Genomic DNA, 12,636 nt, shown 5'->3' on the forward strand with positions numbered 1-12,636 from the left:
CCTATTTAAGCGCTGAGAACATGGAAGTTTGCATTGAATCTGAAGCCAGAGAGCATAATTAGGAATCAGCACCTTTGAGTTATCTTTTGTAAATCTGTTTCATCGCCAGAAAATTAAACTGATGTCAGCAATAGTTGCTTTTTCTCCAATGGATAATCACTTTTAAAATGAATGTACTGTAACACTTCTTGCTTGCTAAAAGAATTGTTGTATTTAGTGTGGCGGTCAAAATGACTCCTGCTGTGTATTGCAGCCTCCAGCCGCGCTCCTATCCCCATGGCAGTGGTGCGGCGGGAGCTGTCGTGTGAATCCTACCCCATTGAACTCCGCTGCCCTGGCACGGACGTCATCATGATCGAGAGCGCCAACTATGGCCGCACCGACGACAAGATCTGCGACTCGGACCCGGCGCAGATGGAAAACACTCGGTGCTATTTGCCCGATGCCTACAAGATCATGTCACTCAGGTCAGTGAGTCATTATTATTATTATTATATATACAAATTAGTAAAAAATATGAATAAATATATATACAAATTAATAATATAGAATATAATTATACAAATTAATTAAAAATGTAACTATATCTATCAATATCTATATCTATATATATATATATAGATATAGTTACATTTTTATATATGTAACTATATATATGTAATATATATATATATATATATATATATATATATATATATATATATATATATATAGTTATAGATTTTTTAGATGGGATTTCTTTTCAAAATGTGTTCAAGACATATCCTGCACCGTTATCTATTTTTTTTTTCAATCTCTCACCTATCAAAGTGTGAACAATCTTAAAAACTTTTATATTTTGAACTTTTTGATCGTCTGACAAATAAGAGGTTCATCCCTGCACCGCGTTGCTTCTTTATGTGATTTGCTTTCAAATTCACAACAAACCAGTAGAAGTGTGTGAAAAGTAGACCAGCAAAATTCTACGAGATTTTACGAGCTCAAATAAAAGAGTTGTCTTGTAAAATTCGAGATGACTAGAAACGTATGTATTTTTCTTTTTACATAGAAGATTCCTTTATGCAAGCAAGAATAATCAGTTTTTTAAAGGCGGTGGGGAGTAACATTCAGGACTTTAAGCATTGCTACATATTCTGTTTGTTTTCCATACTTTATGTGACTATCATAAATAGGCAGAAAAAAAAAATCTCAACTCTTCAACTCTACTCGTTATAATTTATTAGATGACAATTTCCCTCATGTTTGTTATATGTAAATAAAAGTGTACTTAAACGTAAGTGACAAAAGAGAGAGACTAAAAAAATAAAACACCTGCCATCCGATACGAGCAAAAGAAGCCAGCGCGTTGTCAAATGCTCATTTTGTATTCATCCTCTTAAAGTATCAGTGTCAAATTTTACACTTCCCACATGCTAACTAACGGTACCAAAGTTGACAGCAAACAAACACAACATAGAAATGTCACAACAACACGGCAACATTCCTGTCATACCTGCTAAAATGGCAAAAAAGAAAGAAGATGTATAATGTAGAACCCAAAGTAAATTGTGCTCTTCCGCACGGCCTTATTTGTCACATTTTAAGAAGCACTACCACTTTTCTTGCAAGCGTTTCTTTTCACCGACTCTCCGCACCGTTTTTGTTGTCCATAAATGAGTCACTGGTAGATGCGAGCGGTGCATACGGAGGCAAAAACAGCTGAGCTCATCCGAAGAATTCATCATCTTCCCCTGAACTAAAGCAGGTGTTTTTATTCTGAAATCAATTCACACCGTGAATGCATCAAAACATAATCTTTTGGCAAGACATTTTTGAAGATACTGACAAGTGGGCCGTGCAATTACATTTGTTGCAGTTGAACTGAAGTTGTCGAAGGCTTGGTTATTACCCCTGCCAAAGGGCTGCTGCTGCTATTTTGCTGGTGTGGAAGAAAATTTGTTATGAATTTCATAAGTGGTTGTGATGATTGATAATAACTTTTTTTTTTTTTGAATGGTTACTTGATTTGCTACTGTAGCCCGTATCACCTTTATTTTCCTTTTTCTTAATATTTTTTTTACGGCTGATCCATCTTTATTTTTCTATTGAAGTGGAAACGGGGGAGAAATAATTTCCAGGTTGGTGCCGAGTGCTATTGTTGTTTGGCCTTGGTGGATGTTTGTGCTTTACAAAGTATCATTTGAGCTCAGGGTTGCGCTCTTGGAGCTACAAATATATCAACGTGTTTTAAAAGAAAATGATTGAAGGATTACCGGTGGCCTCGAGGGAATATATGACCTTGATTAAATGTGAATTGAAAATTCCAAATGCAACGGTTATCTGTCAGTGTAACCGTAGTGGAAATGAACAAATTGAATGTTGTGATCTGGATGACAGAACGTGCTAGTTGATGACTTGAGATACAAAAATCCACCCAAACAGCCCATCGAATGCTTGGAGGTCACCATTTAATTAGCTGACGGAAGGCATTTTACTATTAAATAATAATTAATATTTGATACAATGCAATGTTTACTTTTATGCTGTCACTTTTGCTTCTGTAATGTTTTGGTGTTCAGTAAATGCATGATAATAGATATACACCACACCACTTAAAGGTAAAAGTAATCAAGGGATAGAAAAAAACAATCAAATAAAAAGCACTAAACCATTGGGCACTAAGAGCTGCTGTGCAAATCTAGCTCAAGAGGCTTGATGAGAAGTAACTGGAACATTATAGCAGAACAAAAAGCAATGCTCTGTGAAATGAGGATGTCCAGACAGAACTAATTCATTATGGCACCATGAGTAACTTCATTTCCTCACATCAAGCCCCATCCTTCCATTATTTCCACTTGTGCTACTTTTATCCACACCTCCTCACCAAAGCTTCCCCCTCCCATGTCCACCAAATTCAAAGTGTATCTCCATCAAACCACCTGTCTGTCACGTGACTCCACTCGACTGTTTTGGCCTGCCTTCCTGTCACCACTTGCTCTGGCAGTGGTAGCTTGTGTGGCCACTTTTCCTGCTGTACTTGAAATCCATAATTTACTTGCACACATTTACAAACCCATACACACACACATTCATGTTGTTTCACACGCAGCTTTCACTGCCCAGGGGCTACTCCAGACTTTAAGCTCCAATTAGCAGAGCCAGAGGCCAAACTAAATCTTAAGGGATACTACGTTAGAGGTGACTCAGACCAAGAACACTTTAGCACATATCCAGTACTCACTGTTTGTTTGCGTGCGTGTGTGTGTGTTTGTTTGTGTGTGAGAGAAACATTTGTGTGTTACAAACAATGAATTAGACATGTTGACCATTAGCCTTTACAATGGGGCTTTTAAAAAACAGTTTAGTTGAGTGCAATAAGAAATTGGAATATATTAATTCAAATTAAAAAAAAACATTGTAATGTTTATCATAGCAATAAAACACAAGATGTTATGATATTAATATGAAAACCTGTTGAGCTTTTACATTTTAATCATTCAAAATAAAGCCCCCCGAAACAAATGTTAAGTCATTCAGCTCTTAATTGTTTTCATAATAATTATCCTTTGTTTTTGCTAATCCGATTGATAATGGATAATAACAGAAATCTTTTCTATGGTCATCAAATAAGCCGCGCTATTACTTCAAAGTACCAATTTAAAAATTATGATCTACATTATCATTGACTACAAACAAGCCCGACAAGATTACAGAAATATTGTGCATGTTCCTCATTTAGTCTGGTATGCTCTCATTGTACAAGTATATTGTCGTTGGAATTCAACTCGATTGAATGATAAAATCAGAGCATGTTCCGCCTGCCCAGTGTTTCCTCGCTATCACATCGTCCCTCCTCCAGCTCACCAAGGCCAAAGAGCTTGTGTGTGTTTTATGTGCATAGTTGTTGTGCGAGTGTGTGCCTGTACCACATAATTGGTCTTGATATCAAAGCCTCATATCTCCAGAGGGTCTCACAAGGCTTCTCAGGCAACCCGGAGAGGACTTGATATCGCAGCGTTTCCCAGATTATCTCCCCTTTGGGACCTGGTGGGTTGAAGGTTGAAACATAGCGGCGGCCATGAAAGTTACGCCTCATCTGTTTTAAGCGTGATAGTGGCATCACTTGAGCCGGTCAATGAAGCAAAATGGTAATTTTGTTGTCGTTTTCTCCCTCCACTTCCTTTATTATTATTTTTATTTTTTTATAAATCAGGATCCCAGCGTCTTTCAAAGAAAGTCACGACGGTTAAATCGTCGGCGTTGTTTGGTCGGGTGCGCATTAAAGTATCTCCAGGGGGAGTTATATGGAGGCGTGTTATTCTTGCTGCAGTTCAGTGATGCACTATAGGAAAGCGCTGCACGCAGAAATGCTGCATTGCCTTCAAGTGATGCTGTTGTGTTGACATAAAACTAGCCTGATGGCTTCTCGGGATACGCTTCACAATGCTCCACTTGTCCCTTACCAATACTTGAGTGCTACACGACCACCTTTCAGCACACTCTCTCTTTCTCTCTCTCTCTCTCTCTCTCAAGACGAGCCACTTGAGGCGCAAAGTGTGGACATGATGGCCAATGCGAAGTCATACACACCCCACGCACTCACTCCACTTGGCTACCTCCCCTCACTGCTCTCGGGATTGAAAATTACTTGCGGACTTCAAACAGACTTTCTCTCGACAGCCACGCGTCACCTTGCGGGGCCCCCACCTCGCTTTCTTCCTCACTCCTCTTTGCAGCTGTCTCTCAGGTCTTCTACCTCAAGCAATCCCTCAGTACACAAGCAAACTTTGACAGGACACACACTTGCTTTTTCAAACCTGTCCACTACAATAATCAATTGGTATTTTTTGGTTGGGCCAATACGAGGAGAGCTTCCCTTATGTGTGACTAAAAAAATATCTTCTCTGATGCTTCTTTTTAACTGCAATGTATGAAGAAACATAAAAGTGATCATTCTTTATATCATCAGAATTGTCAGCCATTTGCCAGTAGACGCAGTTTTTAGGATTGAATCGTAAGTGCCCAGAAAAGCTTTTGCATATTTCCGCCATGTCTGACAATAATGTTCAAGGAAGGTGGGGAGTCGGATTATCTCACTCTGATATTCCCAATTTGAGAGTGTTGGAGTGTAAACAACAAAGATGGCTAATTTGAAAATTGTTTGTTGTCCTCACAACACAAATATAATTTATAATCTTGCAAATTATATTTTGCTGTTCATGGTGTCTTTTTGTGACAGAATGTTGACATTTCATGATTGTATTATTATTTTAATAATATATAGTCAGGTAGTTATGATTACCACAGGAAGGAAAAGAATCACAGTTTTCTTCCTCCTGAAGAAGTATTGCTCTAAAATCATTTTATCTGTGACGAAAGAAAAAATTATAATGCTGTCACTCAACTATTTAAAATGATTACCTGTAACCCGAAGCATTTATAGTAGACTGGTAATCGTAAAGCATCATTTTACTTCATAGCCATTTTAAGTTATGTTTTAATTGAAAATAAAGATCACTTTGCCCCTGAAAACGTCTTTACTTTCGCTATCACATTCCGTTTGAACATTTTACTGCTCTCTCTCTCTCTCTCTCTCTCTTTGCCTCTCTCTGGGCGACATCGTTTGAGGTTGAGGTGCAGGGCTTATTACAGGAGTAGAACGCCACTTGGTTTATCCTCGACCTTATCTTTCCCAAATGTGCCTGGCCGCAGTCACACATGACCTGCCGCCAAAGCCCAATATTAAGTACTACGGGGCACTTTAAAACCCACACAACCACACACACACACACATCCAACCTTCATATTTTCTGTGTGGAGTATTGGGTGGGGATACACATCATTTGCTCGACTTGCTCATATATTGTTGCTATATGTTTCGAGGCGTTTCTGCACACATTTGAACCATCCACACCGGAGACTGTATGGCACCCTCTGAAGTTGTCTGCGCTTTGAATTTTACAAAAGCACTTGATTCAAAGTGGGGGGACTATAGCGTGAGCCATGTGCTGCAGGCTGCCAACACTGCATATATAAGCGGTGGACTCTGCAGCCTTCCTGTCTGGCATTTTCTTTTCAGATGTGCGTGCACTTCATCTGCCTTCTCCATTTGACTCTAATCCATCTCAGAGAGAGGATGTATAAAATCTCTTCCACATTTTTATTTATTTATTTTTTGCATTATGACTAAGCGTGATTAATGATGCTGGAGTTGAAACTCTGGGTCTTACTAACTTTTGTTTCAGTTCGTATTATTCATATACACTACAATATCTCTTTCTCTAGGATATCATTGCTGTCCATTGTCTAGTAATCACTTCTCTGTGCTAACACACCAACAAATGAGGTTGTGTTTGAAAATGTCCTACATCGTATGGAGATGTGTACGTGGAAATGATGCCGCCAAATCTGCACCGAATGACCTGGAGCATCCTGAGGGCTTAACTGTCACCATTTGCTCGGGATGGTAATTACAGCACTTAGAGTACAGTACTATTCAATGCAGACACAATAGCACACTACCCCGTCACAGGTGTTAATGTGTGTGTGTGTCATAGTCTCGCTATTGTACTGTGCTATATTTAACAATGTGTTCTAACTTTTTTGTCGTTAATTGTGCTGTTGGAGTAGCCCCATCTTGCTATCTAATGACACAAATCATGTTGGATATGCCATTGTGGCTGGAAATTACTTTCAATGCAGAAGACGATTGCTTTACAGATATGCAAGTGAGATCCTAAAGCTTCAAATTATTTCCAATTATGTTTACAAATGTGATGGCTGCATATGATTTATGTGCTAAAAAAGGAGTGTCAAACTAATTTTTATCGCGGGCTGCATCGTAGTTATATGAACAAATTACAACAGATGAACAACTAGTTTTGAAATCAGAGGCTCGTAAAATTGTCCAGATGTTTTAAAATGATGAATTATTGCTCGCAAAGTCTATTTTTTTCAAAGTGAAGACAATTTGCAATTTTAGTATGACACATGAAGTCAATTCCCAATTTGCCTTGGCAGGCCACATAAAATGATAGCGGGCCATATCTGGCCCCCAGGCCTTAAGTTTGTTCTAAAACCTGAAGCATTTTTACCAATCAATGAAAAAGCAAATATTTTTTCTAGTGACAGATCTGTATACTTGTTTTCTGTGTATGAGGTCAAATTTCCAGTTTTATGACAATTTTTACCATTCAATGAAAAAGCAAGTATCCTTGTTTTCCGTGTATGAGGTCAAATTTCAAGTTTTATGGCAAAAGGAATCAGCAGGAATTAGCAACACATTGGCATGTACCTGACAACCTGCAAATACATTATTTTCATGTGGGAAGAGTTTTTTTTTTTAAACAAACGACAGTGGATTGTGCATAAATTGACCGTCTGACACATTCGGGCTGAGTCAAGAACGCAGGCGGAGATGGAGCGCTTTGACGCTTACATGACCTGCAAAATCGGGACGGGACACACAATTGCAAATGCACATCGGTGCATCTGTTTGACAAAAATCCCACAAGACACGGCACTGAGTCGCATTGGTGTTCTACTTGCCTTGCAGAGAGCAGCCTCACTGTCTGACACGTTAGCTGTATTTGAGCTTTGAAGGGGATTTAGAGTCTGTGCAGGCAGGTGGTCTTGGATTAAAGCGTGGAGAAAAAGTGTTTTTGCAGAGTGCAACGCGCCCAGTCACACTGATGTAAGGAGAAGCGCAGGGATGTCAGTGGAGGTGGTGGAATGAGAAGGAAAACTATGTATGTCCTGGGATCAGACTAGGGGGAGGTTGCTATGGTTACCATTTGAGGAGGCGAGGAGGATGGCGGAGCTGGAAAAACTACACTTGGCTATATGCCCACCTGTTAAGCATTTCGCAAACCCTGTATTAGTTACGGCATCGGAAAAACAATCTGTTGGAGATTGCTGACAAATTACTTTAATTAGAGTGCATCACTTCACATCTCCACAAATTGAATTAGATGCTGACACCATAATAACGTTGCTTATACATTTCTTCGCAGTGCTTAATGTCACGGACGCTATGCATGATGCCCATATGTCATATGTTTTTTTCCCTCCCCGCTCCATTTGAGATACTCTGTAAAACCTTCAGATCAAATGTGGCATGCCCAGTCTGAAAATGCATTCGGATGTTGTATGTCAAAAACGACATGCTGCAAAGAAGGATGAAGAATTGGGCGAGAGTGACATCCACCAGCCAAACATTAATAATGAACACATTTCAAAGCGTTTCCCACTGGGAAAAAACAACATTTTTTACCTGTGGCTTGTCTGACAGGCTGTACCAAAGCTGACAGAATTGCATTCTGGGATCGTACAGGAGTGTGTTGGGTTTCTGACTGTGCGAGATCTGTCATTTCTTATAAGTACAGCTTGGGTGTGCTGGATGTGACGCTTCACTCTAGCCCCTGCTAGACAACCATGCACACGCTGCACGCGGTCTCCTTTCTTACCGCTGCACAATCACAATACCTGCAGTGCTTTCCTCTGCACTTCAGTCTTTTGCTGCTATTCGACATGCAGCGCTCCATTTGTCCATTTCCAAACAACACAACACCACTCAGGAGGTAATAAAGCGGAAATAAGGGTAATAGCATCGGAGGTATGGGTGTGAGAGAGTGAGGGTATGGTCAACCTAACTGCATTTTTATTCTACAGCTACATACAGTAAATATCCTGTCTGCTGTCAAATGACTTTGTCAGAGTCCCAAAGGGCTGGAGGATCCTGAGGATAATCGCATTGCCCCCTTCCGTTGGTGATTTTTCACCAACTGCACTGTTTTTTTTATGCTTTTTCCATCTGCTCTGTCCTCACACTTTAATGTCTCCCAGTGTGAGGATTGTGACTTAATTTGTTTTCAGAATGTGTCACATTATATGTTTGATTTTAACCTTGGGAGATGGTTTAAGGCTTCACATAAGAATGATGTCAAGAGTGCGTTTATTGCAGTTTTGTGGATAGTTTGAACTGAATGTATCTATCTTTGTAACATTACGTTGTAGCGGACTGATAAAATACAGAGGAAGGAAGTGTGGCACAATGTGGCCGATAGAATAAAGAGTAAATATGTGCACCGCAGTATTGTCGTGACCAGCATGTTTAAATGTATTCATAATAATGATAATAATAATAATGTGAGAAAGATTTCCTTTTTTTCCCTATTTTTCATGTTTTAAAAATGTTTGAAATAAGATATATCAATTCAATAATAATAATAATAATATAAAATAAATGATAAAATAATAATGCCAGTTTCTTGGTTTTGTGCCGTTTAAATAACACGTTTGGCACTTTAGTGTCTGCCTGTATTTAAAATTGCCAAATTCCTAGGTATCTCTATGTATTTCAACAACAAAACATTGGTAATATTTTTGCATTCTGAATTACAGTCAGCATTTTTCTGCATGATGCCCATGTTGCCTGGTTATGAAGTCAAACACTATCCCTAATTCAAATGTTATTTAAAGTACAGTTGCTACATAATATTGCTTTAATGGTAGCATATAAACAGCAGTTACGACCAGCACAGCACAAGATACAAAGTTTATAAAACAGCTGGGCAGAAAGCTCTTGGTAATTCTACCAGTGGAGGGAAACAAGTAATGGGTGTCGACTTGTGGTACAAGTCTCCCTGCTAACAATGTCTGAATGCAATTCATCACATTGATGTTGCCCTGCTCATTATAAAGTGAAGTATTGAGTGCTTATTTTTCAAAGATCAGTGAATGGACAACTTTGTGTGGTCTTGCTTTCCTGTAATTGTAGGCTTCTATTCTTGCTATAATTAGTTGTAGGACTTTATCAGAAAAAAACATGGGCCATTGAAGGTTGTGGTTTGATTTTGAGTGTTTTATTTGAAATCTTTGGTCTCGAGGATTGTCAGCTTCTGTCCCCAGCTCTTTTTAATAGGCACAGAACCCCTTCTGGGTTGCCATGACTCTTTTCAGTGTTTACGTTTTACCGTTGGCATATGCTGATAACACAAACTACACAATTTGATTAGGTATTCAGTCAAAGTTCTAATTAGCTAGAAGTAAAGACAGTTTCTTTATCTAATAAAAAATTACGCAAGTTATTTAGTTTAATAGGAAGGGAGAAGGATCTAAAAGAAATAGAACATTATTAAATTTAAATTAAAAAAATTAAATAAAATATTATTATAACTTATTAATTTTTAAAAGTTTTTACTCAACTGTACAATATAGGTAGACTAATATAAAACAACTGCATTCCATTCTTGTATATTTTAGCAGGTATGTCGAGCCCAAAAATAAACATAGCATTCTTTGGTCTTCATTATTTTTTTGTTAGCATGTCTCGTTCCTACGAGACATGCTGGGACGATTTTCCCAGTCGCCCACAACCATACTTTAAAATGGAAAAGAAGCAAACGGTAGTATATAATCGCTCCATTCCACACTATGTGTTTAGCATGTCCATACTATGTTCTATTTAAATGTTAATTCCAAAGACTTTGTGCGTCACTCACTCCCAGACAACTCTTTCAAATCATGATTATCTCCCAGCTCTCACTTATGCTGTAATTATATAGTTCCTCAACACATCTGTACGCAGGCAACCGACACCAATACGCACATGCACGCGTGCACACACACAAATATTTTATTCCATTTTTGGTGTTGTGCTTCCCTCTCACCACACACACAGGCATCAAACATGGGCACACTTGCACGCACACTGGCACGCTCCATCAGCAGCTCCGTCAGCCTCATCAAATCATTAGTCAGTTATGTTCATGTGAGGAAGCGGGAGGCAGAGACGGAGTGAAGGCAGGCCTGCCAAACAAAGTGAAAAAACATCACACATGATAACAGCAGCAGCAGCAGCAGCACCCATTGCAGAAGCGTAGCTCGGTCTTCGCCTGTCTGCCACAGCTCAGCTTTGTTGCTAGTTTGTTTGTGTGTGTTGCAGGGAAGAAAGCCAGCAGGCAAGGCTGTATCCAGGCCACTGCCTTGTTTTGATGTGGTCATGCTAATTAAAAAAAAAAAAAAAAAAAGGGGGGGTGGGAGCTTTTATGCCAACACCAGGCATAGCACGGGAGAAACAGATTGAGCCATTTCCACTGTTGAAAGAATGTTCAAGAAAGGCGGATGGATACATGTGTGCACGTTAAATTCATCACAAGGGCGAAACGCGACTCGTAAATTTTTTGCTGGATGAACACATCGGGAGATAAGGAGGAAGTGCAGAGGACATAAGGGAGTCGTTTTTTGGATATGACTCAGACAACTGGCTCAGACCGAACTGTGACGTCAGCACAGGCTTGACTAAGATGGAGGGAATGAGGGGGTGGTGGAGGAGGTGGGGGGGGGGGGCAATGTAGATGATGCTCCGGGGGAGATTTGGAACGCAAACGGTATTAAGGAGAACGCACTGTGGGCCAGAAAGAAACCGGGAATAGGAAGTCGAGCAAACATGTCTGGGGAGGGAAGCTGCTGCAAAGTGAGTTTAAGACTGATAAACAGACAGATGGAATGCGAGACAAAGATGAGCGGAGGGAGAAGAATAATTCTCTGGCAGGAAGGATAAAGGCAATGGCAGTGAGAGAAATTGGTTTATGATCTTGGCTTAGGCAGCGTGTGGAGAAGAGAGAGATAAAGGAAGATGGTGCAGACAAAAATAGAGAGGAAAGGAGTGATAGCGCAGAGAGTGATGGAGCAAGCAGCAAAGATTATGTCAAATCTTTGCTCTATACCCTCTAATTAAAATAGTAGTGAAAAACCTTGAGTTTTTTATGACTCAGTCAAGAAAGTTCAAGGACCTGAGCTGTCAAGAAGTCAAAATAAACATGCTCATACGTATTCAAAATGTTCTCCCTTTTGGCTCTCTCCAAACTTTATTTGCATGTTCTATTTCTTCTGCATGATTGTTTATTTAATGTGGGTCAACTGGGATTACAATGAATACTTTTTTTTTGATGGAATAAAGTTAGAGACTAAAACTGATGAAATATGGATGTTCATATGAAGATTTGGCTGGCTATCAAACAGGTGAGAAGAGGTTCAACAGGTTGATGCCATCATAACTACAGGAGCATTTGTTCAGCTTGGAGGTCGTTAAACGAGCCTTTTTTTTTTTTCCCCCACTTGTGTGGGCCAATCATTCGAGTCCAATCAGTCAGTATTCACAGCCAACTTGCAATGGGGTGTCCCATCTAACGCCCCCCCCGCCCGCCACTATACACATACACACTTCGACACCAGCAGTCTGCAACTCGCAGCGGTGACAGGTGACCGATGATGAAGGCACCGGGGCAAGAAATTAAAAAGCAGAGATGCGAGACAAAAGAAGGGAGGCTGAGCGGTGTGAGGACTGCAGGGTATTGTTATTAGAATATGACAGACATTTGCAACAAATAGAGTTTTAGACCTGTTAGAGTGCTAAAACACCGGCAGAGATGCGACGGTCAGTAACAAACGCAAACCAGATCAGATAATAGTTCAGTGTGTTCTCCGTGAATATTGAAGTCAAAATTAAATTAGTTTTCATGCATATTTCATGATATGCAAATGACACAATGGCACCGTAGCAAAAGAAACTTGAGGCGGGTTTGACACGCTCATTAAAAATATCTCAATGGGAAAAATCGGAATGATTTTAATGTAAATGTCGCCTGTTTGACA

The 12,636-nt window shown here is 39.6% G+C and overlaps 1 protein-coding gene across 12 annotated transcripts in view; it reads left to right on the top strand.

Moving 5' to 3' along the window:
• The window catches only part of adgrl3.1 (adhesion G protein-coupled receptor L3.1), a 118,836-nt gene that overhangs the window by 43,073 nt on the left and 63,127 nt on the right, over nt 1-12,636 (top strand). For all 12 annotated transcript variants that reach the window (XM_037261741.1, XM_037261774.1, XM_037261783.1 and 9 more), the window contains exon 4: nt 254-467. In XM_037261741.1, the coding sequence (XP_037117636.1) occupies nt 254-467 (214 nt within the window). The remainder of the gene's footprint in view (nt 1-253; nt 468-12,636) is intronic.

The sequence above is a fragment of the Syngnathus acus genome, chromosome 1 (assembly GCF_901709675.1).
Source record: "Syngnathus acus chromosome 1, fSynAcu1.2, whole genome shotgun sequence".
NCBI lineage: Eukaryota > Metazoa > Chordata > Actinopteri > Syngnathiformes > Syngnathidae > Syngnathus > Syngnathus acus.